Source organism: Vespa crabro, chromosome 4 (genome assembly GCF_910589235.1).
Source record: "Vespa crabro chromosome 4, iyVesCrab1.2, whole genome shotgun sequence".
Classification (NCBI taxonomy): Eukaryota; Metazoa; Arthropoda; class Insecta; order Hymenoptera; family Vespidae; genus Vespa; species Vespa crabro.
In genome coordinates this window covers 5,923,213-5,950,712 of record NC_060958.1, presented here as the reverse complement: position 1 = coordinate 5,950,712, position 27,500 = coordinate 5,923,213, and the positions used below count along the sequence as shown (strand labels likewise).

General features: G+C 31.3%; 6 protein-coding genes, 1 long non-coding RNA gene and 1 pseudogene across 7 annotated transcripts in view; all 8 read right to left on the bottom strand.

Annotated features, from left to right (window-relative positions):
- Positions 1-1,577: 1,577 nt before the first annotated feature.
- LOC124423319 (cytochrome P450 9e2-like) lies at positions 1,578-3,709 on the bottom strand. Its single transcript, XM_046960913.1, has one exon. The coding sequence runs from the start codon at positions 3,547-3,549 to the stop codon at positions 1,918-1,920; it is 1,632 nt and encodes a 543-aa protein (XP_046816869.1). The 5' UTR covers positions 3,550-3,709; the 3' UTR covers positions 1,578-1,917.
- A 1,810-nt stretch (positions 3,710-5,519) lies between these two features.
- On the bottom strand, positions 5,520-7,369 carry LOC124423324 (cytochrome P450 9e2-like). The gene has a single exon (XM_046960917.1). The coding sequence runs from the start codon at positions 7,233-7,235 to the stop codon at positions 5,613-5,615; it is 1,623 nt and encodes a 540-aa protein (XP_046816873.1). The 5' UTR covers positions 7,236-7,369; the 3' UTR covers positions 5,520-5,612.
- Positions 7,370-11,383: 4,014 nt separating this feature from the next.
- LOC124423327 lies at positions 11,384-13,444 on the bottom strand (annotated as a pseudogene).
- Positions 13,445-13,650: 206 nt separating this feature from the next.
- On the bottom strand, positions 13,651-16,294 carry LOC124423326 (cytochrome P450 9e2-like). Its single transcript, XM_046960919.1, has one exon. It carries the CDS (start codon positions 15,967-15,969, stop codon positions 14,434-14,436), a length of 1,536 nt encoding a protein of 511 aa, XP_046816875.1. The 5' UTR covers positions 15,970-16,294; the 3' UTR covers positions 13,651-14,433.
- A 126-nt stretch (positions 16,295-16,420) lies between these two features.
- On the bottom strand, positions 16,421-18,791 carry LOC124423323 (cytochrome P450 9e2-like). The gene has a single exon (XM_046960916.1). The coding sequence runs from the start codon at positions 18,663-18,665 to the stop codon at positions 17,043-17,045; it is 1,623 nt and encodes a 540-aa protein (XP_046816872.1). The 5' UTR covers positions 18,666-18,791; the 3' UTR covers positions 16,421-17,042.
- A 730-nt stretch (positions 18,792-19,521) lies between these two features.
- On the bottom strand, positions 19,522-21,623 carry LOC124423322 (cytochrome P450 9e2-like). Its single transcript, XM_046960915.1, has one exon. It carries the CDS (start codon positions 21,402-21,404, stop codon positions 19,779-19,781), a length of 1,626 nt encoding a protein of 541 aa, XP_046816871.1. The 5' UTR covers positions 21,405-21,623; the 3' UTR covers positions 19,522-19,778.
- Positions 21,624-21,773: 150 nt separating this feature from the next.
- LOC124423320 (cytochrome P450 9e2-like) lies at positions 21,774-24,105 on the bottom strand. Its single transcript, XM_046960914.1, has one exon. It carries the CDS (start codon positions 24,024-24,026, stop codon positions 22,401-22,403), a length of 1,626 nt encoding a protein of 541 aa, XP_046816870.1. The 5' UTR covers positions 24,027-24,105; the 3' UTR covers positions 21,774-22,400.
- Positions 24,106-27,024: 2,919 nt separating this feature from the next.
- The window catches only part of LOC124423329, a 101,776-nt gene continuing 101,300 nt past the window's right edge, over positions 27,025-27,500 (bottom strand). The window contains exon 4 of the long non-coding RNA XR_006942051.1: positions 27,025-27,301. This is a non-coding gene — a long non-coding RNA (uncharacterized LOC124423329). The remainder of the gene's footprint in view (positions 27,302-27,500) is intronic.

Here is a 27,500-nt window from a genome sequence, read left to right as displayed (position 1 = left end):
TCTTCATTGTCATCATAGTCAATTAACGCGATAACTTGTATTTGAAAAGATACGATATCATGAAGATATTAACCCTTGGAAATCATTAACTCTTCATAAAATTATTATAAAATAAAAAATTATTATTAAAATAGTATCTTATCTCTCCGTCTCTCTCTCCGTCTTTCTTTCTCTCTCTCTCTCTCTCTCTCTCTCTCTCTCTCTCTCTCATTTTTCTTTTTTTGCATTTATTTTTTTCTTTTTCTCGTATTTCTCCATCGAAGATTATACCGAACCGGTGTATCTTAACGATAATTATTGTTTATCATTGAAATACGTTATTTTGATAAAATTAAACAGAATGAGATCAGCAAAATTTTTACGATAAATATATTATTTTATCGATTTTTTTTCCGCTTTTTTCTTTCAGCATATTTCAATGACACAACATATTTCAATGTTATTATTCAATTTTATTGGCCAAATCTCTTACTTTCTTTTTCTCTCTTGTTCTCTCTCTCTTTCTCTCTTACTCTTTAAATTTTAATCACAATGGCACGTGGAAAATGATTATTTCTAATAGATTATGAACTCAACACTTGAGCGTACTCCCTTCCGTCTTCTCTTCATTCATTCTCATGGAAAATACCGAAATACGAGTCACTCAGCCGCAACGTATTATTATCGAATATGCCATGTCACGTTTTATTACTATTAATAATAATGAAATTCCGCTTGTGTCTGTTCAACGTAAATATATATATATATATCACCGATGTGAGCATGGATTAAGCTCAGAATAAACGATATAATCTTGTACAAAATACATTCACTTCGATCCTTGTTATATAGTAAACACGATGTAGTTCTATGAAACGTTTGTAATATTTGCTATATTCTGTATATATATATATATATATATATAAGTTTGTAAAATATTCGTCGAGGTTCGAAAAGTCTCTCGTTTATCTCAATTCTCAGTGTAATTTTGTGCTCGGTCTTTTTATGGTTCCTTTTTTCTCTCTATTTTTTTTTTCATTCTTATTTTTCTTTCTCTTTTTTTTCTTTTTTTTTTTTTTTGACGATCCATTCGGAAACCAGAGACATAATATGAATATATAGATGATAAAGAGAGACGATTGTAATATTCAATGAACAATATTTTCCTCTTGCAATGTTTACATGTATCCATCGTTAATCGTACTGTGTATTCATCCAGATAACATTTTTTAAAAATCATTTTCAAGTGTTTATAATATCGAATTATCGTATCGAATTATAACGAGTCAGATTTTATTTTTTATTTTTTTTTGTTCTTTTTTTTTAACATAAAAAGAAAAGATATTTACGATGCAATTAATCGATCCCCGATAAATGAATTTGTTATTTACCTTAGAAACTTTTTTTTTTTCGCGAAAGGAAAGACAATTGAAACGACCGTGACTTATCGTACGACGCATTTAGTGTCAATCATCGTTTAAACGAGGAATTAGATCATCGGATAAAAAGTTTAAGGAACGATTTATCAAATTATTTCTTCGATAGTGATAACGATAGATCGAAGAAGTAAAAGAAAATAAGTAGAGTGAAAGAAAACATTTGAAATATTTCTATTTAATTCGTTAATATAATTCATATAGTTAAAACAAGATTCATTTACAAGAAAGTAAAGTATGTATGTATTTGAAAGCTTTTGAATATATAATAATTAAAACTGAACATTATACGTTTAAGTCTAATCAATAGTAATAATCTAATCAATAAAAGTTGCATTTTATATTCACTTTTAAATATATTCATTCGGACGTATATAAACGTAACTCATTTAAATATGTAAAAACACACACACACACACATACATATATATATACATGGATACATTAAAATTTAGATGAATATATAATGATACAATTATTTTAGTTATTATTTGTTCACACCTTAAGTTTTAATCGTATGACCATTAGCAACGCTGTTAGTGTCTATCTCAGTTTTATTCATAGTAGTATTATCATTAGGAGTACTATTAGATAAAGAATTTTCAAGAAGAGGATGAATATCATTTCTTCTCTCCAATTCTATCCAAAAACCATTTTCGGCGGTCATGCTAATTCCTTTCCTTGATAATTGCAATGGATTTTGGGTTTTCGAGAAAGGCTTTAGATTACATCTTGCCAACAAATGGAATATCAAAACTTTCATCTCGAGTAGAGCGAATCTATTACCAATGCACATTCTAGGTCCCAATCCGAAGGGCAAGTAAACATTGGAATTGTTAATTTCCTTTCCATGTTCCATAAATCTTTCGGGATCGAATTTATATGGATTCTCGAAATATTGCGAATCGTGATGGAGTCCATAAATTGGGAACCATACATTCGTACCTTTTTTCAAGAGAAATGGTTTGCTAGTCGGTAAACTTGGTGGTAACTCGTAACTCTCGGTGCAAACTCTGTCGAGGAAAACAACAATCGGATATCTTCGTAAGGATTCGCTTATCACGGCATCTAGATATTGCATGTTGTTGATAACCTCATAAGTTAGATTTCCATCAGTCTTTTCAATGGCCTCGTCGATCTCTGCCTGTATCCTTTTCTGTATCTCAGGATTGACACAAATTTCATGACAAGTGAAGCACATGGCCGTGGAAACGCTATCAAAGCCACCAAAAAAGAATATGAACGCCTGAGCTACTATATCCATAAGTGGTAGATCTTGTCCCATTTCGACTTTCTTGTTTCTAGCTTCCATCATCAATTGTATCACGTCCGATCTTACGATCTTATTACGATTTCGAGTGTTGATAACCTCCTCGACAACATCCTTGAAGAAATTAGCTATATTATCGGGTATGAGCTTGATGTTGAATAATTTCGTGATCGTTGGAAAACTACGTATTAGGAAGAATTTCAATGATTTAATACCATCGAAGTTGGTTGCCTTTCTACCGAGAACGTAAAAATCGTTGTTCCGATCTTTCATAGAATTAATATTAATGCCAAAGGCGCACGTGGCTATTACATCATTAGTATATCTCGTAAATACATCCTTCATTTCTATCCTTTTCTCTTCCTTAGGCATCTTGGATAAATAATCCGTAAAATCTGCTCCGCATTCGTTCATCAGCTTGAACATACCTTTAAGCTTGCTCAATGTAAAAGCTGGACTCAACATCGTTCTGGTCTCCCTCCATCGGTTACCTTTCAAAGAAAATAAATTTTTTCCAAAAAGTGGATCCGTTACCTCATCGACGAAAGATCGATGATCCGGGAAATTATCAAAATTCTTTACTGCGATCATTTTTATCAATTCCGGGTCACGTACTGCAATTATTGGATTGCCCATATCGAAGAAACCAACGTATTTTGCTTCCCGATTTATATTGTACATATCTACTGTTAAATCGGCCATCGTTTTTTTACGTAAAAATGCTAAACCCATGTTTCCCACTAATGGCCATGGTTCTATATATGGTAAACCAATTTTTTTGAAATAGCTCAAGTCCTTGAAGACGTAATAATAAATGCTTAATATTACTATCACAAAGGCTAAGATCATCGCCCAGGCTTCCATCGTGAGTTCGATTAAAATAGAATACCCGTCGTTAAAAAATAAATCAGTGGGGAAGTATCGGACACGTTTCACTTGCGAGAGATAGTAACAGACTGACGGTCCTTCTCGTGAACACTCTTTAATATACCCAGTAATATCATTCTGTACCTCTGACGTAATCTTCCATTTGTATCTTTGACAATTTACGAATTATCATGAATTTTTTCTGATATCTTATTTTTTCCAAAAAAAAAAGAAAAAAATAATTTTGATAACACTTTATTTTTTCTTGTACTTTTATGGAGAGAGAAGAAATATTTAGGAAAAAAATTTTTAATCTGATCTTTTAATCTGATCATCTGATAATAAATTATCTCATTTCTACAATATTCTAAGTCAATAAGATTTTTAATTTTCTTGTCTATGTAAATTTTTATGATTGACGATAAAACATATATATGTGACATAAATTAAAATTAATTTATCGAAATTAATTAAACGAATTGAAATTCAGTTCGCAATGATTCATACAATTTACTTTATCGAATGAATAAAAAAAAAAAAAACAAATCGCTTTCATATAATCATGCAATCGAAAGACGATTCTTAGAATTTTAATGCGATACAATCGTGATGGATATCGTTGATCATTATCATTGAAATTACATGAATTTTTATATCTCGCTCTTCTCTATATTTATTTTATCCAATATAACGTCTACGCTTTTTTCTTTATTTTTTTTATATAATGCTTATTTTACTTTAACGTTCACATATATATGTTTTGTTTTCTCTTTATAATTATCAATTCCTATTATAAAAAAAAAAATTATAACAAAAAAAAGAGTCACCATTGATAAATAATGAATTAAAAATTATAATATCGAAAGATAAGGAATATGACAATAGACATAAGACATATGTTTTGATAAATTTCTATCGGCGTTATCTATTGATTATTAGTTATCCGTCTAGGATTGCATTTACTTTACTTTTATATTTTATCGTTTCCGATAATAAAGGAGATATTTTTGAAATAGAAATAATCTTTTTATCGATTGGTATACGTATTTCTATCAAATCGTAGAAATTATTTGCACATATATGAATATATTTATATATATATATATTTTTTTTTTTTTCAAAAATATAGTATATTTTCAAGAAATAAAGATCATCTTATTCGAAAATGACAAAACATTTTTTTTCTCCATTTTCATAGCAATAATAAAAAAGAATTAGATTTACATATACTTATATACAATTTACATATCCTAGTAGTTATTAAATTCATTTGTATTATTTAATAAAAAAAATTATGCAATTTGATTTCAACAGGATTGACGTGTAAACGCATGTGATTCAAAACACGATCGCGCATAATAGAGTACAACGAGTAAACAGGAAATTTAGCACGTGTTACGTTTCACTCGCATATACATATTAGATGAGTTCATTGTGATAAAATAATTTATTTTTATATTTCGTTTAGATTTTATACTTTTAATCGTATTGGCAATTATCAATCCCATTAGTCGATGCGTTAGTTTCAGTATTATTATTAGCAGAGTTAAATAAACTTAAATAAAAAATTCTCAAAAGTTTTATTAACATCGTTTCTTTCGACTAAATCCATTTAAAAAACATTTTCGGCAGTCATATTATTATGTATATTTCTATCTTGGATAATCGTATAGAATTCTGATTTTTGTAGTATGGCTTTAGATTACATCTTGCCAACAAATTAAATATAAAGATTTTCATCTCGGGTAAAATGAATTTATTATTAATGCATATTCTAGGTTCCAATCAGATAAGTAAATAGATATCGGAATTGTTAATACTTTTCCCATGTTCTGGGAGTGAATTTATATGGATTATCGAAATATTTCGGATCGTGATAAAGACCATAAATTGGAAACCAAATTTTTATGTCTTTTTTTAGAAGAAAGAATTTATTGCTTGATAAACTAGTAATTAACAGGACGGAGTTAGTTATATAAAATTTTATTAGCATATTATACATCCATACGGATTCATTCGATTCAGATAAAACTATTTTTTCCTAATTCCTCGTTTATCTCTTAAGCTTTGACCGTATGACTAATAGCAACGCCATTGGTGAACGCTTCGGTTTCAGTATTATCATCAGTAACGTTATTGGATAGAAAATTCTTAAGGGCAGGATGAACGTCGTTTCTGTTTTCAAAATTCATCCAAAATCCATTTTCTGCCGACATGGTGATTCCTTTTTTGGATAAACGTAATGGATTCTGAGTTTTCGAGCAGGGCACCAGATTACACCTTGCCAACAAATGAAATATCAAGACTTTCATTTCCAATAAAGCGAATCTATTACCAATGCATATTCTAGGTCCCAATCCGAAGGGCAAGTAAACACAGGAATTGATAATCTCTTTTCCGCGTTCCATGAATCTTTCGGGATCGAATTTGTACGGATCCTCGAAATATTTCGGATCATGATGAAGTCCATAAACTGGGAACCATATATTCATGCCTTTTTTCAGTTGTAAGGGTTTACTTCCAGGTAAACTTGGTGGTAGTTCGAAATTATCGACGCTCAATCTGTCAATGATTACAGCAATCGGATATCTCCTTAGGGATTCGTTTATCACGGCGTCTAGATATTGCATGCTGTTAATTACGTCATATGTTAAATCACCATTAGTCCTTTCAATAACTTCATCGATCTCTCTCTGTAATCTCTTTTGTATATTCAAATTGACGCCAATTTCGTGACATGTGAAACACATGGCCGTGGATACGCTATCAAAGCCACCGAAGAAGAAGCTGAACGCCTGAGATACTATATCCATCAGAATTAATTCTTGTCCCATTTCAGCTTTCTTATTTCTAGCTTCCATCATTAATTGTATCATGTCCGCTCTTACAATATTATTTTTATCTCTAGTATTGATTACTTCCTTGACGACGTTTTTGAAGAAATTGCTTATCTTATCGGGTATTAGCCTAATTTTGAATAATTTCGAAATCGTTGGAAAACTTCGCATCATTATGAATTTAAGTGTTTTAATACTGTCGAATTTGGTTGCCTTTCCACCAAGAACGTAAAAATCATTGTCGCGATCTTTCATAGAATTAATACTGATGCCAAAAGCGCACGTGGCTATTACATCATTGGTATATCTCGTGAATACGTCCTTCATTTCTATAGTTCTCTTATCTTTTGGCATTTTATATATGTAATCCGTAAAATCCGCTCCGCATTCGTTCATCAATTTAAGCATACCTTTAAGCTTGCTTAACGTAAATGCAGGACTTAGCATAGTTCTAGTTTCTCTCCATTTGTTACCTCGCAAGGAAAATAATGCCTTCGCAAAGAGCGGATCAAGTTCGCCGTCTACGAAGGATCGATGATCCGTGAAATAATCGAAATTCTTTATAGCGATCATTTTTATCAATTCGGGATCACGTACGATCACTATTGGATTATTGAAATCGAAGAAACCGATATATTTGGCTTCCGGATAGAAATTGTAAGCGTCAATAGTTACATCGGCCGTCGTTTTTCTTCGTAAAAATGCTGAACCCATGCTGCCCAATATCGGCCATGCTTGTAAATACGGTAAACCAATTTTCTTAAAGTAATTCACGTTCTTAAAGGTATAGTAATAAATGCTAAGTGCCACTGTCACGATGGCCAAGATCATCGCCCACGTCTCCATTGTGTTTATGTGTAAACAAAATTTGAGAGAGAGAGAGAGAGAGAGAGAGAGAGAGAGAGAGAAAGAAAGAATAACAACCGACGAAATTATAGCGACGGCGTTTCGTGTCTGACTGACATTTCTTGTTAGGAATTCTCGTTAATACTGAACATATTATCGGTCTGTGTTAGTGACGTCATCCCTTTCTATAGTATCGTACGTCTGCAAGTATGCCAGCGTTCTCATGAAATATAAACTGTGAATTACGCCTTAATAAACTACAACTCGCGTGATATCGTGAAAATTTATTTGTAATGTTAATGACTGAATTCTTTAATACAATACATAATATCAGTTGTGACATTATTCATTTTATTTTTTAGTATTGAATAATCTCTTAGCCATGCCATGTTTTCATGAGGCGTTAACCACGTAAATTGAATTACGGTTTTCATGGGCTACAATTCGCGTTTACGTGTTTTCGTTAGGATTGCTTGTGACGTTAATATTTCAACGAGTCAGTCTTGACATGATTAAATCGATATGATTACGAAATTTCGGCAAACTGTCGGACTTAGATTTCCGAAAATTCTGTTACTTAATAATCCCTACCCTTTATAAAAAAAAAAAATAGAACGTGTACGTATACATACATATGTATGTATGTGTCTATATGTGTTCGCGTATGTATGTGTGTGTGTGTGTGTGTGTGCGTGTGTGTATTTTATATAGATCGTATATGTATGCATGACGTAAACCATCTATTTAAATTAATCAAACGAATAAAGAATTCAATTCGCAATCACGGTATGTTTTTTTTTTTGTTGTTGAACGAAGAAAGCAAATGGCGTTTGCATTACTCTTGTACCTTATCTGATAATAGAAAAGATATTTTCGAACTGGAAACAATCTTTTTGTTGACGGATATTTATTTACATATATATCAAATAAAAGAGATTGTATAGAAAGATGTGATTCATAAAAACTTCAAGTTAATCAATATATAAAAGCGTTTTTAATATAAAACGATATATAGATATTCACAGATAAGTATGTTTTCGTAAATAACGATCGTTATTTTCCAAGATGGCAAAATATTTTCTTTCTCTTCTTTACCATAATAATAATAATAATAATAATAATAATAATAATAATAATAATAATAATAATAATAATAATAATAATAATAATAAGGACAACAACATATTATTTATATCGTAATAAAATAATGGATACACTTAAATTACTCTCTAAACTGATATGCAATTCAATTACAATACGTATTTCCGTATAGTTGCGTGTAATTCGAAACACGATAATCCGCAATTGTGTAGAATACGTTACGCGAACGCATAATCCCAATTCGATGCGCCTAACATTTCACTTACGAACACACACACACACACACACATATATATATGCACACAGGTATATATTAAATGATTTTATTATAATCCAACCGTTTTTATTATTTATTCTTTACATCTAAATTTTTAACCGTATTATTAGCGACGTGATCATTATCCATCATCACAATGTGACAATTTTAATATTATCATCAACATTGTTATCAGTTTAAAAAATTCTTGATACCAGGCTGAACATCGTTTCCTTCCTTTAAATCCATACAAAAATCATTTTCAACAGCCATGATGAATTTCAATCATGGATAATCGCATTGGATTCTGAATTTTGGTGGAAGGCACGAGATTACAGCTTGGCAACAAATAAAATATCAAGATTTTCATTTGAAGTGAAGCGAATCCATTACCAATGCACATTCTAAGTCCCAATTCGAAGGATAGATAGGCATCGAAATTGTTAATCTCCTTAACGTAGTTCACGAATCTTTTGGGATCGAATTCATATGGATCAACGAAATATTTAGGATCATAATGGAATCCATGAACTGGAAATGAAACTTTCACGTCTTTCTTTATTAGAAATGATTTCGTGCTTTGGTAAATTTGATGTTAGCTCGTAACTATTGACGCGGATTCTGTTAATAAATACGAGAAACCGATCCCATTGTAGGGATTCGTTTATAACGGCATTTAATTATTGCATACTGTTGGAACGCAATTGTAATTACGTCATAGATTGGATTTCCATGAGACTTTTTCAAGGACCAAGTAGATCTCATGCCGTAATTTCTTTTGTATGTTCAGATTGATATCAATGTTTTGACAAGTAAAGGATATAACCGTGAAAAAAAGAATTTAAAAGATTTGAACTATTTTGTCCATCAGGATTAGTTCCTGTCCAATTCTCAAGGTTTTCAGGATTCTCTTGATCCTAATTTCTATCATGAATTGATTGACTACCGATCATACAATTTTCTTTTGATTTTTATTCTCCTTCTTGATAATATTCTTGAAAAAATTAAAAATCTCATCGATTATGAGCATTGATAAATCTGATTATCATTGAAAAACTTCGAAGGAGAAGTAATTTCATAGATATAATATCCATCATCATACGTAATTGTCCTCTTTTTTCCCCCTCCGAGAACATAAAATTCATTCTTCCGTTGCTCCCATTGAATTAATATTGATACCAAAGGCGCACAATGACTATTACGTCATTGATATATCTCATTAATACGTTCTTTATTATTGTCGTTTTACTTTCCTTTGTCATTTTAAATAGATAATCCGTAAAATTTGCTAGCACGTTCATTCGTCGCTTTAAACATATCCATTAGAGTATTCAAAGTAAATATAGAACTCGTTCTATTTTCTATTTTTTATCCATCGGTTGATCATTAAAAAAAATAAATTCCCCCACTGTACCTTGCCCCTGCTCCCATAAAAATCTGTCCCTGCTCCCATAAAAAAAGAATCCAATAACTCGTCGACCAAAGTTCGATGTATCGAAAAAAATCATTTAAATTCTTAATTGCGATCGTTTTTATCAATTATGCGTTATGAATCATCGAAACAGGTTTAGACAAATCGAAGAAAACATTGTATTCCTTTTTCTAATCTATATTGTAAGCTTCGATTATTATATCAGCGATCGTTTTCTTACGTAACTATGTTAAACCCATATTGCCAAATATCTGACATGATTTAAAACAGGATGCACCAATTTTCTTGAAGTAGTTCAAATCGTTGACGACGTAATAATAGATGTTTAGTATCAAGGTCACAATAGCTAAGATCATAGTCCAACTCCATCGTGAGTTGGCTAAAAGAAAGAGAATGAGATAATGTTAGGTAGAGAGATAGAGAGATAGAGAGATAGAGAGATAGAGAGAAAAAAGAGAGAGAGAGAGAGAGAGAGAGAGAGAGAGAGAGAGAGTGGGAGAATCTGCGCAGTTATATTGGCTAGAGACAGTGGCCTATTAGTTTCCTCTTGTGAATTCTCCTTAATACAGCACGTATCAATTTATGCCGCTGACGTAATCATCACTTTAAAACCGGATATTTATCGCTTATTAAACGTTTTAATTTTCTTCCAGATCTTCTGGAAAGTATATCCTTATTATTATCGTAAGAATAGTAATATTTTATCAACAGATTTTTGTTATTTAATAATTCTATTAGATCATTCTTTTTTTTTATATAATGAAGTGAATATAATAAAATGTTTTCTATAAATATTTGTCAAATATTATATGATCTTAGAAAATAAATGTCTTAGCAATTATATATATATACATAATATGTTGTGTATATATGATGTACATGATTTATTTGAATTAATCACATAAAAAAGAAATTTACTTTACGAGCCATATAATTTATTTTATCGTATATGAAAAAATAATCGCTTTTTTTCGTATCTTATTCCATCCCATTTTCGATTTAGGAGTAATAATTCATTAACGGATGGACGTGTATATATTAAATCAAACAGATTATTTAAATGAGTCCTTGGAAAAAGTCTGCATTTAGTCGATCAATAAAAAAGAGCATTTTTAAAAACATAAATATATATCTAAAAACATATTTAAGGTTAATACATAAATAAATATATTATTGTAAATACTGATCGACCTCCATTATTTTGATTTAGCTTTTCATAATAATAATAATAATAATAATAATAATAATAATAATAATAATAATATTAATAATAATAATAATAATAATAATAATAATAATAATAATAATAATAATAATAATAATAATAATAATAATAACAACATATATATATATATATATTATTTACATTTTAGTTAGCTAAGCGATACACTAGTTATATTCTCTAAAACAATATGCAATACAATTACATGATCTGCCTGAAGCGTAATTCAAAACATGATAATGTGTAATTAAGTAGATTACGATGGGCAAACTAGTAATTAAGATACGACGCACCTAACATTTTATTAACGTATATATACACACATGCATATATAAATATATATATATGTATGCATAAATTAAATGAAATTTCCTAATATAATTATATTTATCATTTATTATTTAGGTCTTAAGCTTTAATCGCATGGCCATTAGTAACACCATTAATCGATGCATCATTTTTAATATCATCATCAGTAGTGCTATTATGGACGAAATTTTTAACAGCTGGATGAACATCCTTCCTTTCCTCTAAATCCATCCAAAAACCTTTTTCGGCGGCCAAATGGATTCCTCTCTTGGAAAAACGAATTGGATTTTGGGTTTTGGTAGAAGGCTTAAGATTACACCTTGCCAATAAATTAAATATCAAAACTTTCATCTCCAGTAAAGCGAATCTATTAGCAATACATACTCAAGGTCACAACCCGAAAGGTAAGTAGTCGCCGGAATTGTTGATCTCTTTTCCATATTTCATGAATCTTTCGGGATCGAATTTATACGGATCCTCGAAATATTTTGAGTCCAAATGAAATGCAGAAACTGGGAACCTAACATTCATGCCTTTTTTAAGAGAAAGGGTTCGTTTCCAGGTAAACTTGGTGGCAGTTCGAAATTTTCGTCGCACACTCTGTCAAGAAAGATGGCGATCGGATATCTCCGTACGGACTCGCTTATCACGGCATCTAGATATTGCATGCTGTTGATAACGTCATAAGTTGGTTTCCATTGCTCTTTTCAATGACCTCGTCAATCTCTCGCTGAAGTCTCTTTTGTATGTCTGAATTGACACCAATTTCGTGACAAGTAAAGCACATAGCCGTTGAGACAGTGTCGAAGCCACCAAGGAAAAAGATAAACGCCTGAGCTACTATGTCCATCATACTTAATTCTTGTCCGATTTCAGCTTGTTTCTAGCTTTCATCATCAGTTGTATCATGTCCGCCTGTACAATATTGTTTTGATCTCTAGTGTTGATTCCCTCATGGACAACGTTCTCGAAGAAATGACCGATCTTGTCGGTTATGAGCTTGATGTTGAAAAATTTTACAATATTTGGGAAAGATCGAATAAGGAAGAATTTTAGAGATTTAATACCCTCAAAGTTTGTTGCGTCTCTTCCGAGAACATAGAATTCGTTTTGTGGATTTTTCATCGAATTCATACTGATACCAAATGCACATGTAGCTATTACGTCATTAGTATATCTCGTGAAGACATCCTTCATTTCTATAATTTTTTTATCCTTTGGCATTTTTGATAGAAAATCTGTAAAATCAGCCCCGCATTCGTTCATTAATTTGAACATACCTTTTAGTTTGCTTAAAGTAAACGCCGGACTCAACATTGTTCTAGTTTCTCTCCATCGGTCGCCTCTTAAGGAAAATAAATTCTTTCCGAAGAGAGGATCCTGTACCTCGTCGACGAAATCTTTGTGATCCGTGAAATTATTGAAACTCTTCACTGCGACCATTTTAATTAATTCAGGATCACGAATAAGTAAAACCGGATTACTCATATCGAAGAAACCAACATATTTGGTTTTTAGATGCAAAATGTAAGCATTTATAGTTAAATCAATCATCGTTTTCTGACGGAAAATTGCTTGTCCCATATTTCCAAATAACGGCCATGGTTCCAAATATAATAAACCAATTTTTTTGAAGTAGTTCAAGTCCTTGTAGATGTAGTAATAAATGCTGAATACCACTGCCATGAAGGCCAAGATCATTGCCCAGGCCTCCATCATGTGATTAAGAAAAAATTGAATATAAGAGAAAAAATTCGCGATGTTGCACTGTTGAGCGTTTGTAGACTACAGACGCTTCCGCTCCCTTCTCATTAATATAGCATGTATCAGCAAGATAAGTCACTAACGTAATATTTATTTTTTAAACTTGAGAATGAACAACTAAATCTATATATGAATCTTATTCGACATTTTTTTCTCAAATTTTTTATATTTTTATATTATTTTCGTAACATAATTATGAATATTATGTAAAGAAATGTTTTCTTTTTAGATTTTTCTATTATCTCATCTTTCGTGACGTAAAGAAGATAAAATGATCGGAAGGAAATCAGGAAATCGATAAACAAAGTGCTTTTTATAAAAAATTATTAAATACAATTTTTAAATATTTATAATCGAGTAACCGTTATAATAATCCTTTATTGAATTTTTCGAGATATAATGATTTTAATCATTTATTAATCGTCAATAAATGTAATACCCCTCTCATACTACTCGTATATTTCTTTATGTGAAAAATAAATCATAAATGCTTTGCTTTTATATCTTATCGCGTTTGATAATGATAGAGACACTTTACTATGTTAAACTAATCGATTCCTTAATGAATGCTCATGTACCTATCAAATTAAAAAGAATATTAATATGTAATCTAGAAAGTTTAGCAAAAAGAATATACAAATAAACATCTGCAATATCTTGGAGATAAATATATAATCGTAAATAACTTTCGTTTTCTTCGATAATAATGTAACGTTTCCATTTTCATTTTTATAATAATTATAATAATAATAATAATATCAATTGTAATGATACGTTAGTTATATCATAGTAAGATAACAGAAATATTATTTTCTGAAACGATATGTATCCAATAACAAGACGATATGTGCATAGCTGCATATAATTTAAATGACATTAATCCCTGATACTGCGGAATACGATGTACAAACATTTAATCCGAATTCAGTATCCCTAACATTTCGTTGACAAATATATATAAACATTTACATGTATACTTTAGACGAGTTAATCTTAATACTATTATTATCATTATTTTTATATCTTAAGCTTTAACCGCACGACCATTAATAACACCATTAATCGATGCATCAGTTTTAATATCATCATCATTAGTGCTATTAGGGACGAAATTTTAAACAGCAGGATGAACATTTTTTCTTTCCTGTAAATCGATCCAAAAACCTTTTTCGGGGGCCGAATTGACTCCTCTCTTGGATAATCGAATAGGATTTTGGGTTTTAGCGGAAGGCTTGAGATTACATCTTGCCAATAAATTAAATATCAAAACTTTCATCTCCAGTAAAACGAATCTATTACCAATGCACATTCTAGGTCCCAAACCGAAGGGTAAGTAAACGCCAGAATTGTTTATCTCTTTTCCTCGTTTCATGAATCTTTCGGGATCGAATTTGTACGGATCCTCGAAATATTTCGAGTCCAGATGGAATGCACAAACTGGAATCCAAACATTCATGCCTTTTTTTAAGAGTAAAGGTTTGTTTTCAGGTAAACTTGCTGGCAGTTCGAAATTCTCGTTGCACACTCTGTCAAGAATAATAGCGATCGGATATCTCCGTAGGGACTCGCTTATCACGGCGTCTAAATATTGCATGCTATTGATAACGTCATAAGTTGGGTTTCCATTGGTCTTTTCGATGACCTCGTCAATCTCTCGCTGAAGTCTCCTTTGTATGTACGAATTGACACCAATTTCGTGACAAGTAAAGCACATAGCAGTGGAGGTGGTGTCGAAGCCACCGAAGAAAAAAATAAACGCTTGAGCTACTATGTCCATCATACTTAATTCTTGTCCGATTTCAGATTTTTTGTTTCTAGCTTCCATCATCAGTTGTATCATGTCCGCTCGTACAATATTGTTTTGATCTCTAGTGTTAATTATCTCTTGGACAACGTTCTCGAAGAAATGACCGATCTTACCAGATATGAGCTTGATGTTGAATAATTTTACAATATTTGGGAAAGATCGAATAAGGAAGAATTTTAGAGATTTAATACCGTCAAAGTTTGTTGCGTCTCTTCCGAGAACATAGAATTCGTTTTGTGGATTTTTCATCGAATTCATACTGATGCCAAATGCACATGTAGCTATTACGTCATTGGTATATCTCGTGAAGACGTCCTTCATTTCTATAGTTCTTTTATCCTTTGGCATTTTTGATAGAAAATCAGTAAAATCTGCTCCGCATTCGTTCATTAATTTGAACATAACTTTCAGTTTGCTTAAAGTAAATGCCGGACTCAACATTGTTCTAGTTTCTTTCCATCGGTTGCCTCTTAAGGAAAATAAATTCTTTCCGAAGAGAGGATCCTGTACCTCGTCAACAAAACCTCTGTGATTCATGAAATTATCGAAACTCTTCACTGCGATCATTTTGATCAATTCAGGATCACGAATAAGTAAAACCGGATTACTCATATCGAAAAAACCAACGTATTTGGCTTTTGGATGCAAATTGTAAGCATTTATAGTTATATCAATCATCGTTTTCTGACGAAAAATTGCTTGTCCCATGTTTCCAAATAACGGCCATGGTTCCAAATATGGTAAACCAATTTTTTTGAAGTAGTTCAAGTCCTTGAAGATGTAGTAATAAATGCTGAGTACCACTGCCATGAAGGCCAAGATCATTGCCCAGGTTTCCATCATGTGGTAGAGAAAAAAACCGGTTATGAAAGAAAGAATTCTCGATGTTGCTCTGCGAGAGTTTATGGACTACTGGTGTTTCCACTCACTCCTCATTAATATAGCATGTATCAGCGAAATACGTCACTGAATTAAACTTTTATTTTCACACTTGAGAATGCATAACTAGTTTTATATATGAATCTTATTCGTCATTTTCTTCTTAAATTTTTTATATTTTTATATTATTATCGTAAAATAATAATGAATATTATGCAAAGAAATGTCCTCTTTTTAGATTTTTCTATTATCTCATCTTTCGTGATGTAAAGAAAAATAAAATGATTGGAAGAAAATCAGTTCGTCGATAAACAAAGTGTTTTTTATAAAAATTGGCGAATTTATTAAATACAATTTTTAAATATTTATGATCGAGTAACCGTTATAATAATCCTTTATTAAATTCTACGAAATATATGATTTTGATAATTTATTAATCGTTCATAGAAGTAATACACGTCACATACTACTCGTATAATTCTTAATGTGAGAAATAAATCGTATATGCTTTGCTTTTATATTTTGATAATGATAGAGACAGTTTACTATGTTAAATTAACCGATTCGTTAATGAACGCACATGTATCTATCAAATTAAGAAGATTATATATATGTAATCTAGAAAGTTGAACAAAAAGAATATACGAATAAACAACTACAATATCTTGCAGATAAATATATTTTCGTAAATATTTTTCGTTTTTTTTTTTATAATAATGCAATATTTTTATTTTCATTTTTATAATAATTATAATAATAATAAAAATATTAATTGTAATGATACGTTATTTATATAACAGTAAGATAACAGAAATATTATTTTCTGAAACGATATATAATCCAATAACAAGACGATATGTGCATAAATCCATATAATTTAAATAACGTTAATCCCTGATACTGCGGACTAAAATGCACAAACATTTAATCCAAATTCAGTATCCCTAATATTCCGTCGACAAACATATATATAAACATTTAAATGTATATTTTTGACAAGTTAAACGTAATACTATTATTATCATTATTTTCATATCTTAAGCTTTAATCGCATGACCATTAGCCACACCATTAATCGATGCATCATTTTTAATATCATCATCATTAGTGCTATTAGGGACGAAATTTTTAACAGCAGGATGAACATCCTTCCTTTCCTCTAAATCCATCCAAAAACCTTTTTCGGCGGCCAAATGGATTCCTCTCTTGGAAAAACGAATTGGATTTTGGGTTTTGGTAGAAGGCTTAAGATTACACCTTGCCAATAAATTAAATATCAAAACTTTCATCTCCAGTAAAGCAAATCTATTACCAATGCACATTCTAGGTCCCAAACCGAAAGGTAAGTAGACGCCGGAATTGTTGATCTCTTTTCCATATTTCATGAATCTTTCGGGATCGAATTTATACGGATCCTCGAAATATTTTGAGTCCAAATGAAATGCAGAAACTGGGAACCAAACATTCATGCCTTTTTTTAAGAGAAAGGGTTCGTTTCCAGGTAAACTTGGTGGTAGTTCGAAATTTTCGTTGCACACTCTGTCAAGAAAGATGGCAATCGGATATCTCCGTAGGGACTCGCTTATCACGGCGTCTAAATATTGCATGCTATTGATAACGTCATAAGTTGTGTTTCCATTGGTCTTTTCGATGACCTCGTCGATCTCTCGCTGAAGTCTCTTTTGTATGTCCGGTTTGACACCAATTTCGTGACAAGTAAAGCACATAGCCGTGGAGACAGTGTCAAAGCCACCAAAGAAAAAGATAAACGCCTGAGCTACTATATCCATCATACTTAATTCTTGTCCGATTTCAGATTTTTTGTTTCTAGCTTCGATCATCAGTTGTATCATATCCGCTCGTACAATATTGTTTTGATCTCTAGTGTTGATTACCTCCTGGACAACGTTCTCGAAGAAATGACCGATCTTATCGGATATGAGCTTGATGTTGAATAATTTTACAATATTTGGAAAAGATCGAATAAGGAAGAATTTTAGAGATTTAATACCCTCAAAGTTTGTTGCGTCTCTTCCGAGAACATAGAATTCGTTTTGTGGATTTTTCATCGAATTCATACTGATACCAAATGCACATGTAGCTATTACGTCATTAGTATATCTCGTGAAGACGTCCTTCATTTCTATAGTTTTTTTATCTTTTGGCATTTTTGATAGAAAATCTGTAAAATCTGCCCCGCATTCGTTCATTAATTTGAACATACCTTTCAGTTTGCTTAAAGTAAACGCCGGACTCAACATTGTTCTAGTTTCTCTCCATCGGTCGCCTCTTAGGGAAAATAAATTCTTTCCGAAGAGAGGGTCCTGTACCTCGTCAACAAAACCTCTGTGATTCATGAAATTATCGAAACTCTTCACTGCGATCATTTTGATTAACTCAGGATCACGAATAAGTAAAACCGGATTACTCATATCGAAAAAACCAACGTATTTGGCTTTTGGTTGCAGATTGTAAGCATTTATAGTTATATCAATCATCGTTTTTTGACGAAAAATTGCTTGTCCCATGTTTCCAAATAACGGCCATGGTTCCAAATATGGTAAACCAATTTTTTTGAAGTAGTTCAAGTCCTTGAAGATGTAATAATAAATGCTAAGTACCACTGCCATGAAGGCCAAGATCATTGCCCAGGCCTCCATGATTGGATTGAGAAAATTTTATTGAGAAAAAATTGATTATAAGAGAAAAAAATCGCGATGTTGCACTGTCGAGAGTTTGTAGACTACTGACGTTTTCACTCTCTACTCGTTAATATAGCATGTGTCAGCGAGATAAGTCACCGACGTAATCTTTTACTTTTGCATTTGAGTATGTACTAGTTCTATATATTAAATTTTATCGGCATTTCTTTCTTACATTTTTTTATTATTTTTTATTTATTTTATATTATTTTCGTAAAATAATTATGAGTATTATGTAAAAAAATGTTTTCTTTTCAAATTTTCCTATTATTTCATCTTTCGTGACTTAAAGAAAGATAAAATTATCGGAAAAATATCAGAAAATCGAAAAACAAAGTGCTTTTTATAAAAAATTATTAAATACAATTTTTAAATATTTATGGTCGAGTAACCGTTATAATAATCCTTTATTGAATTTATCGAAATATATGATTTTAATCATTTATGAATCGTCCATAAAAGTAATACGCCTCACATACAACTTGTATATTTCTTTCAGGGGAAAATAAATCGTAAATGCTTTGCTTTTATATCTTATCGCATTTGATAATGATAGAGACAGTTTACGATGTCAAATTAACCAATTCGTTGATGAACGCTCATGTATCTATCAAATTAAAAAGATTATTTACATTTAATCTAGAAAGTGGAGAAAATGACAAACGTGTATTTTTAATAAAAAAGAATATACATATAAACATTTGCAAATATCTTGGAGATAAATATATTTTTTAAAAATAAAAATGTTCGTTTTCTTCGATAATAATGCAACGTTTTCTTTTTTATTTTTAAAACAATGATAGTAATAATAATATCAATTGTAATGATACTTTATTTATATCGTTGTAAGATAAGAGAAACATTATTCTCTGAAATCCAATAACAAGACGATAAGTGGATAGCTGCATATAATTTAAATGACGTTAATCCCTGATACTGCGGAATACGATGCACAAACATTTAATCCAAATTCAATATTTCTAACATTTCGTTGACAAATATATATAAACATTTACATGTACACGTTAGGCGAGTTATTCTTAATACTATTAGTGTCATTATTTTCATATCTTAAGCTTTAACCGCATGACCATTAATAACACTATTAATCGATGCATCACTTTTAATATCATCATCATTAGTGCTATTAGGGACGAAATTTTTAACAGCAGGATGAACATCCTTTCTTTCCTCTAAATCCATCCAAAAACCTTTTTCGGGGGCCAAATTGACTCCCCTCTTGGATAATCGAATAGGATTTTGGGTTTTAGCAGAAGGCTTGAGATTACATCTTGCCAATAAATTAAATATCAAAACTTTCATCTCCAGTAAAACGAATCTATTACCAATGCACATTCTAGGTCCCAAACCGAAGGGTAAGTAAACGCCAGAATTGTTTATCTCTTTTCCTCGTTTCATGAATCTTTCGGGATTGAATTTGTACGGATCCTCGAAATATTTAGAGTCCAAATGGAATGCAGAAACTGGAAACCAAACAATCATGCCTTTTTTTAAGAGTAAAGGTTTATTTCCAGGTAAACTTGGTGGCAGTTCAAAATCCTCGTTGCACACTCTGTCAAGAAAGATAGCAATCGGATATCTCCGTAGGGACTCGCTTATCACGGCGTCTAAATATTGCATGCTGTTGATAACGTCATAAGTTGGGTTTCCATTGGTCTTTTCAATGATCTCGTCGATCTCGCGCTGAAGTCTCTTTTGTATGTCAGGATTGACACCAATTTCGTGACAAGTAAAGCACATTGCCGTGGAGACAGTGTCGATTCCACCAAAATAAAAGATAAACGCCTGAGCTACTATGTCCATCATACTTAATTCTTGTCCGATTTCAGCTTTTTTGTTTCTAGCTTCCATCATCAATTGTATCATGTCCGCTCGTACAATTTTGTTTTGATCTCTAGTGTTGATTACCTCCTGGACAACGTTCTCGAAAAAATGATCGAACTTACCGAATATGAACTTGATGTTGAATAATTTTACAATATTTGGAAAAGATCGAATAAGGAAGAATTTTAGAGATTTAATACCCTCAAAGTTTGTTGCGTCTCTTCCGAGAACATAGAATTCGTTTTGTGGATTTTTCATCGAATTCATACTGATACCAAATGCACATGTAGCTATTACGTCATTCGTATATCTCGTGAAGACGTCCTTCATTTCTATAGTTCTTTTATCCTTTGGCATTTTTGATAGAAACTCTGTAAAATCTGCCCCGCATTCGTTCATTAATTTGAACATACCTTTTAGTTTGCTTATAGTAAACGCTGGACTCAACATTGTTCTAGTTTCTCTCCATCGGTTGCCTCTTAGGGAAAATAAATTCTTTCCGAAAAAAGGATCATGTACCTCGTCGACGAAACCTCTGTGATCCATGAAATTATCGAAACTCTTCACTGCGATTATTTTCATCAATTCAGGATCACGAATAAGTAAAACCGGTTTATTCATATCGAAGAAACCAACGTATTTGGCTTTTGGATGCAGATTGTAAGCATTCATAGTTAAATCAATCATCGTTATCTGACAGAAAATTGCTTGTCCCATGTTTCCAAATAACGGCCATGGTTCCATATATGGTAAACCAATTTTTTTGAAGTAGTTCAAGTCCTTGAAGATGTAGTAATAAATGCTGAGTATCACTGCCATGATGGCCAGGATCATTGCCCAGGCCTCCATCATGTAGTTAACTAAAAAACAGATTATGAGAGAAAAAATTCGAAATGTTCCACTGTCGATAGTTCACAGACTACTGACGCTTCCGCTCACCACTCGTTAATATAGCATGTGTCAGCAAGATAAGGCACAGTCCTAATCTTTTTCTACATTAAATAATTTTGAGTATTATGTAAAGATATGTTTTCTTTTTAGATTTTTTCTTTTTAGATTTATTATTTCATCTTTCGTGAAGTAAAGAAAGATAAAATGATTGGAAGGAAATCAGGAAATCGATAAACAAAGTGCTTTTTATAAAAAATTATTAAATACAATTTTTAAATATTTATGATCGAGTAACCGTTATAATAATCCTTTAGTGAATTTATCGAAATATATGATTTTAATCATTTATTAATCTTCCATAAAAGTAATACGCCTCACTTACAACTTGTATATTTCTTTCAGACGAAAATAAATCGTATATGCTTTGCTTTTATATCTTATCGCGTATGATAATAATAGAGATAGTTCACTATATTAAACTAACAGATTCGTTGATGAACATGCATGTATCTATGAAATTGAAAAAATTATTTACATGTAATCTAGAAAGTTGAACAAAAAGAATATACATCTAAACATCTGCAATATCTTGATGATAAATATATTTTCGTAAATAATGTTCGTTTTCTTCGATAATAATGCAACGTTTTCTCTTTTATTTTTATAATAGTAATAGTAATAATAATAATATCAATTGTAATGATACGTTATTTATAACGTAGTAATATAACAGAAACATTAGTCCCTGAAACGATATTTAATCCGATAACAAGACGATATGTGCATAGCTGCATATAATTTAAATGACGTTAATCCTTGATGCACAATCATTTAATCCAAATTCAGTATCCCTAATATTTCGTTGATAAATATATATAAACATTAACATGTATACGTTAGGCGTATAGTTATATATATAGTTATTCTTAATACTATTAGTATCATTATTTTCATATCTTAAGCTTTAACCGCATGACCATTAATAACACTATTAATCGATGCATCACTTTTAATATCATCATCATTAGTGCTATTAGGGACGAAATTTTTAACAGCAGGATGAACATCTTTTCTTTCCTCTAAATCCATCCAAAAACCTTTTTCGGCGGTCAAATTGATTCCTCTCTTGGAAAAACGAATTGGATTTTGGGTTTTGGTAGAAGGCTTAAGATTACACCTTGCCAATAAATTAAATATCAAAACTTTCATCTCCAGTAAAGCAAATCTATTACCAATGCACATTCTAGGTCCCAAACCGAAAGGTAAATAGACGCCGGAGTTGTTGATTTCTTTTCCTCGTTTCATGAATCTTTCGGGATCGAATTTGTACGGATCCTCGAAATATTTCGAGTCCAGATGGAATGCACAAACTGGAATCCAAACATTCATGCCTTTTTTTAAGAGTAAAGGTTTGTTTCCAGGTAAACTTGCTGGCAGTTCGAAATTCTCGTTGCACACTCTGTCAAGAATAATAGCGATCGGATATCTCCGTAGGGACTCGCTTATCACGGCGTCTAAATATTGTATGCTATTGATAACGTCATAAGTTGGGTTTCCATTAGTCTTTTCAATGACCTCGTCGATTTCTTGCTGGAGTCTCTTTTGTATGTCCGGATTGACACCAATTTCGTGACAAGTAAAGCACATAGCCGTTGAGACAGTGTCGAAGCCACCAAGGAAAAAGATAAACGCCTGAGCTACTATGTCCATCATACTTAATTCTTGTCCGATTTCAGCTTTCTTGTTTCTAGCTTCCATCATCAGTTGTATCATGTCCGCTCGTACAATATTGTTTTGATCTCTAGTGTTGATTACCTCCTGGACAACGTTCTCGAAGAAATGACCGATCTTATCGGATATGAGCTTGATGTTGAATAATTTTACAATATTTGGAAAAGATCGAATAAGGAAGAATTTTAGAGATTTAATACCCTCAAAGTTCGTTGCGTCTCTTCCGAGAACATAGAATTCGTTCTGGGGATTTTTCATCGAATTCATACTGATGCCAAATGCACATGTGGCTATTACGTCATTGGTAAATCTCGTGAAGACGTCCTTCATTTCTATAGTTTTTTTATCTTTTGGCAGTTTCGATAGAAAATCTGTAAAATCTGCCCCGCATTCGTTCATTAATTTGAACATACCTTTTAGTTTGCTTAAAGTAAACGCCGGACTCAACATTGTTCTAGTTTCTCTCCATCGGTCGCCTTTTAAGGAAAATAAATTCTTTCCGAAGAGAGGATCGTGTACCTCGTCGACGAAACCTCTGTGATCCGTGAAATTATCGAAACTCTTCACTGCGATCATTTTGATTAATTCAGGATCACGAATAAGTAAAACCGGATTACTCATATCGAAGAAACCAACATATTTGGCTTTTGGATGCAAATTGTAAGCATTTATAGTTAAATCAATCATCGTTTTCTGACGGAAAATTGCTTGTCCCATATTTCCAAATAACGGCCATGGTTCCAAATATAATAAACCAATTTTTTTGAAGTAGTTCAAGTCCTTATAGATGTAGTAATAAATGCTGAATACCACTGCCATGAAGGCCAAGATCATTGCCCAGGCCTCCATCATATAATTGAGAAAAAATTGATTATAAGAGAAAAAATTCGCGATGTTGCACTGTTGAGCGTTTGTAGACTACTGACGTTACCGCTCTCTACTCGTTAATATAGCATGTGTCAGCGAGATAAGTCACTGACGTAATCTTTTACTTTTGCATTTGAGAATGTACTAGTTCTATATATTAATTCTTATCGGCATTTCTTTCTTACATTTTTTTATTATTTTATATTTATTTTATATTATTATGTTGCCTATTATTGGTCATAGTTTCAAATACGAGAAACCAATTGTTTTGAAATAGCTCAGATCCTTCAAGACGTAATAATAAATGCTAAATATCACTGCTATGAAAGATGATATCATGGCCGAGGCCTCCATCTTATGATCGATTAAGAAAAAAATCATGAGAGATAATACTACGGAAATAAACTGGCTAATGATTGTTAATCACTGCTACTTCTTCCAACGAACTTTCATTAGTATACCATAACAGTATGGAATTACGTCACTTGTATAATTATAAATTTCTATTCAAAAATATGTAACATATACGTACAAATCTTATTCGACATTTCTTTCTTCCAATTTTTTATACTTTTATATATCGAATTGTTTGATTATTCTCCGATATCAGTTAAAAAATTTTTCGGTGTTTTGTATTATCCGTAAGAATACATTTTATTTATAGAAATTTTCTTTATCATTTAATTCGGATGATGAAGTAACTATTTGAAAAAAGTTTATCAAATTTATCAAATATGATCTTTGAATATTAACGACAATTGCTATCATTGTTTTTTCTTATAAAAATTACAAAATATATCACGTAAATTATTTATTAGTAGTAAATTAATCATGCGTAATATTCGGCTTACGCACGATTGATATTATTTGCTTTGTCAAAAATAAATTAGCTTTATATTATACTGATATCTTATCACATTTGATAATGGAAGAAATATTTAGAGAAGTAACCAAATAGTTGGTTGATATTCGTCTATCTATCGTATTGAAGAGATTATATATAAATGATGTTAAAAAAAGAAAAAGTTTAATCGACCAATGAAAAAGAATAAATAAAACATATATATATATATATATATATATATATATATACATATATATTTCTTTGATTTTGATTATAACCTTTCATTTTATTTAATTTGTTTATGAGCTTTTTACGATGTTTATGCTTCTCCTTTTGTATTATGTATTGAAACCGACTCTTAAGCTTGTTAATTGCCTACCACTTCAGTTCCCTCTCGTTCACCCACACTCAATTTCCTTTTGCTCACAATTGCACTTAATTCATTCAATTGACATGAAATACATATATGTACATATATATATATGTATATGTGTCTATATATATACTTATGTTTTAATTCTTCTTCTCAAAAATGGCGCAGCATCTCCTTTCACTTTTTCAAGATAATAATAATAATAATAATAATAATAACAATAATGATAAGAATAAAAAATATGTAGGTGTGTGTATATATATATGTATGTATGTATGGATATATTACTTATATCGTATTAAGGTAACGGATACACTTGTATTATTTTCTAAAACGATATGCAATTCGTTTACAATACGATCTACGTGTAGTTGCGAGTAATTCAAAACCTTTACGAAATATGATTACGCGTAATAGAGTACGACACGTAACAAGTAATCGAAAATCTGTATAACGTTTTATGCTCTACCGTTCTGTGGAATTCTATACTCTCTCTCTCTCTCTCTCTCTCTCTCTCTCTCTCTCTCTCTCTCTCTCTCGATTTTTTCTTTTTAAATACGATTTCGCATTGAAATTTCTTCAAAAGTGATTACTTCTCGAACGAGGAATTCTTTAATTAAAAAATAATGAAAAAAAAAGAAAAGAAAAAACAAACTTTATTTCGAATCTCGCATAGTTCATAGGAACCACAAAAAATAACATCGGAAAATTTGTCTGTGCAAGGAAAAAGAGAAAGAAAGGAAAAAGAAAAGAAAAAGGAAAAGGAAAAGAAAAGAAAAGAAAAGACAAATAAATAAAATTCTTTTTCGTTTCTTCGCACAAACTCGTAAATCGCAGTTGAGACACTCGTTTGTCGATACACCGCGATACCTGTTGCTTCCGTTTGCACGGCTTTCGAAGAAATCTCGCGAGAGAGATTTTCTGTCAGTTTGTGCATTAAAAAAACATGAAGATGTTTCTATCGTTTTTCCAAATCCGACCAAATTAAAAACAAAAGTTAAAGTAAAAAAGTATAATAATAATAATAATAATAATAATAATAATAATAATAATAATAATAATAAAAATAATAATAATAATAATAAAAAGTAAGAAAAAAATAAAATACAAAAATGAAAAAAAAAGAAATGAAAGTATTACTTAAGTATTCAAAACGATGAATTGCGCCGAAGTTGATTGTACATCTGATAAGAAAGATCGTACCAATGATTGTTATCTCCGATTGATATCTTTTCTAAGAAAGTTGAAAAAGAAAATAATATTTATATATATAATATACAATATTGAAAAGATTATTAATCTTCTTCTTTATCTCCTCAAAAATCTTAATTACACTTTGACAATAATAGTATTTATTCATTTATTAGTTATTACTTTCTTTCTTTTCTTTCTTTCTTTTTTTTTTATTCTTCTTTTAACTTTCTAACAAAAATAAAAAAGAAATAAATGAAAAAGATAATGAAGATAAATCTTAACGATATTAATATCGGAATTTCACCTTTGTTTACACGTTTAGTTTACACGTACTATCGTTTATTTGCGAAGTTAAAGCCAAAAAAAGGAGAGGTAGAGAGAAAGAGAGAGAAAGAGATAGACAGACAGATAGAGAGAAACAGAGGAAAATAGAAAGACAGATAGACAGACAGACAACAGAGAGAGAGAGAGAGAGAGAGAGAGTGAGAGAGAAGAAGAGAAATAGAAGAAGGTAAAGGAGTGGGAGTTATAGGATTGGGATATCGAATAGACCAGCATGACACCGCAGGTTATTTGGCTTTCTCTCTTAAGCACAGTGATACGTAAGTACTTACATCGTCTCGAATCCAGGATATTGCAAACGATGGGGGATCAACACACGGAAACAAAGCCGGGCACTTAGCGGCAAATTAGCGATGGCCGGGAGCGCCACTGTCGGTCTGCATTACACCGACATCTACCTCCTTCTATTGGTCCTTCGCCCCCTCAGCCGCCTTTTGGCCTCATCCTTTCGGTCCTTCGAGCTAGCCTTAACTCCTTGCAACATGGCTCTTTAACTCAGCTACCATCCTGTGGATAACGTGCGTATCGATTTATTCACTCATTCAAAAAAAAAAAGAAAAAAAAAAGCAAAAGAAGGAAAAGAAAGAAAGAAAGAAAAAATCTCTCTCTGTCTTTTTCTCTCTCTCTCTCTCCCTTATTCGTCCTCCATATAAACTCTTATTTCTTTTTCTTGTTAAATTCTTTCTACGTTTTGTTTTTCTTTTGT

What these genes read in the sequence shown, in the direction of transcription:
- LOC124423326 (XM_046960919.1), bottom strand. Translation starts at nt 15,969, where the DNA reads ATGATGGAAACCTGGGCAATGATCTTGGCCTTCATGGCAGTGGTACTC.
- LOC124423323 (XM_046960916.1), bottom strand. Translation starts at nt 18,665, where the DNA reads ATGGAGGCCTGGGCAATGATCTTGGCCTTCATGGCAGTGGTACTTAGC.
- LOC124423322 (XM_046960915.1), bottom strand. Translation starts at nt 21,404, where the DNA reads ATGATGGAGGCCTGGGCAATGATCCTGGCCATCATGGCAGTGATACTC.
- LOC124423324 (XM_046960917.1), bottom strand. Translation starts at nt 7,235, where the DNA reads ATGGAGACGTGGGCGATGATCTTGGCCATCGTGACAGTGGCACTTAGC.
- LOC124423320 (XM_046960914.1), bottom strand. Translation starts at nt 24,026, where the DNA reads ATGATGGAGGCCTGGGCAATGATCTTGGCCTTCATGGCAGTGGTATTC.
- LOC124423319 (XM_046960913.1), bottom strand. Translation starts at nt 3,549, where the DNA reads ATGGAAGCCTGGGCGATGATCTTAGCCTTTGTGATAGTAATATTAAGC.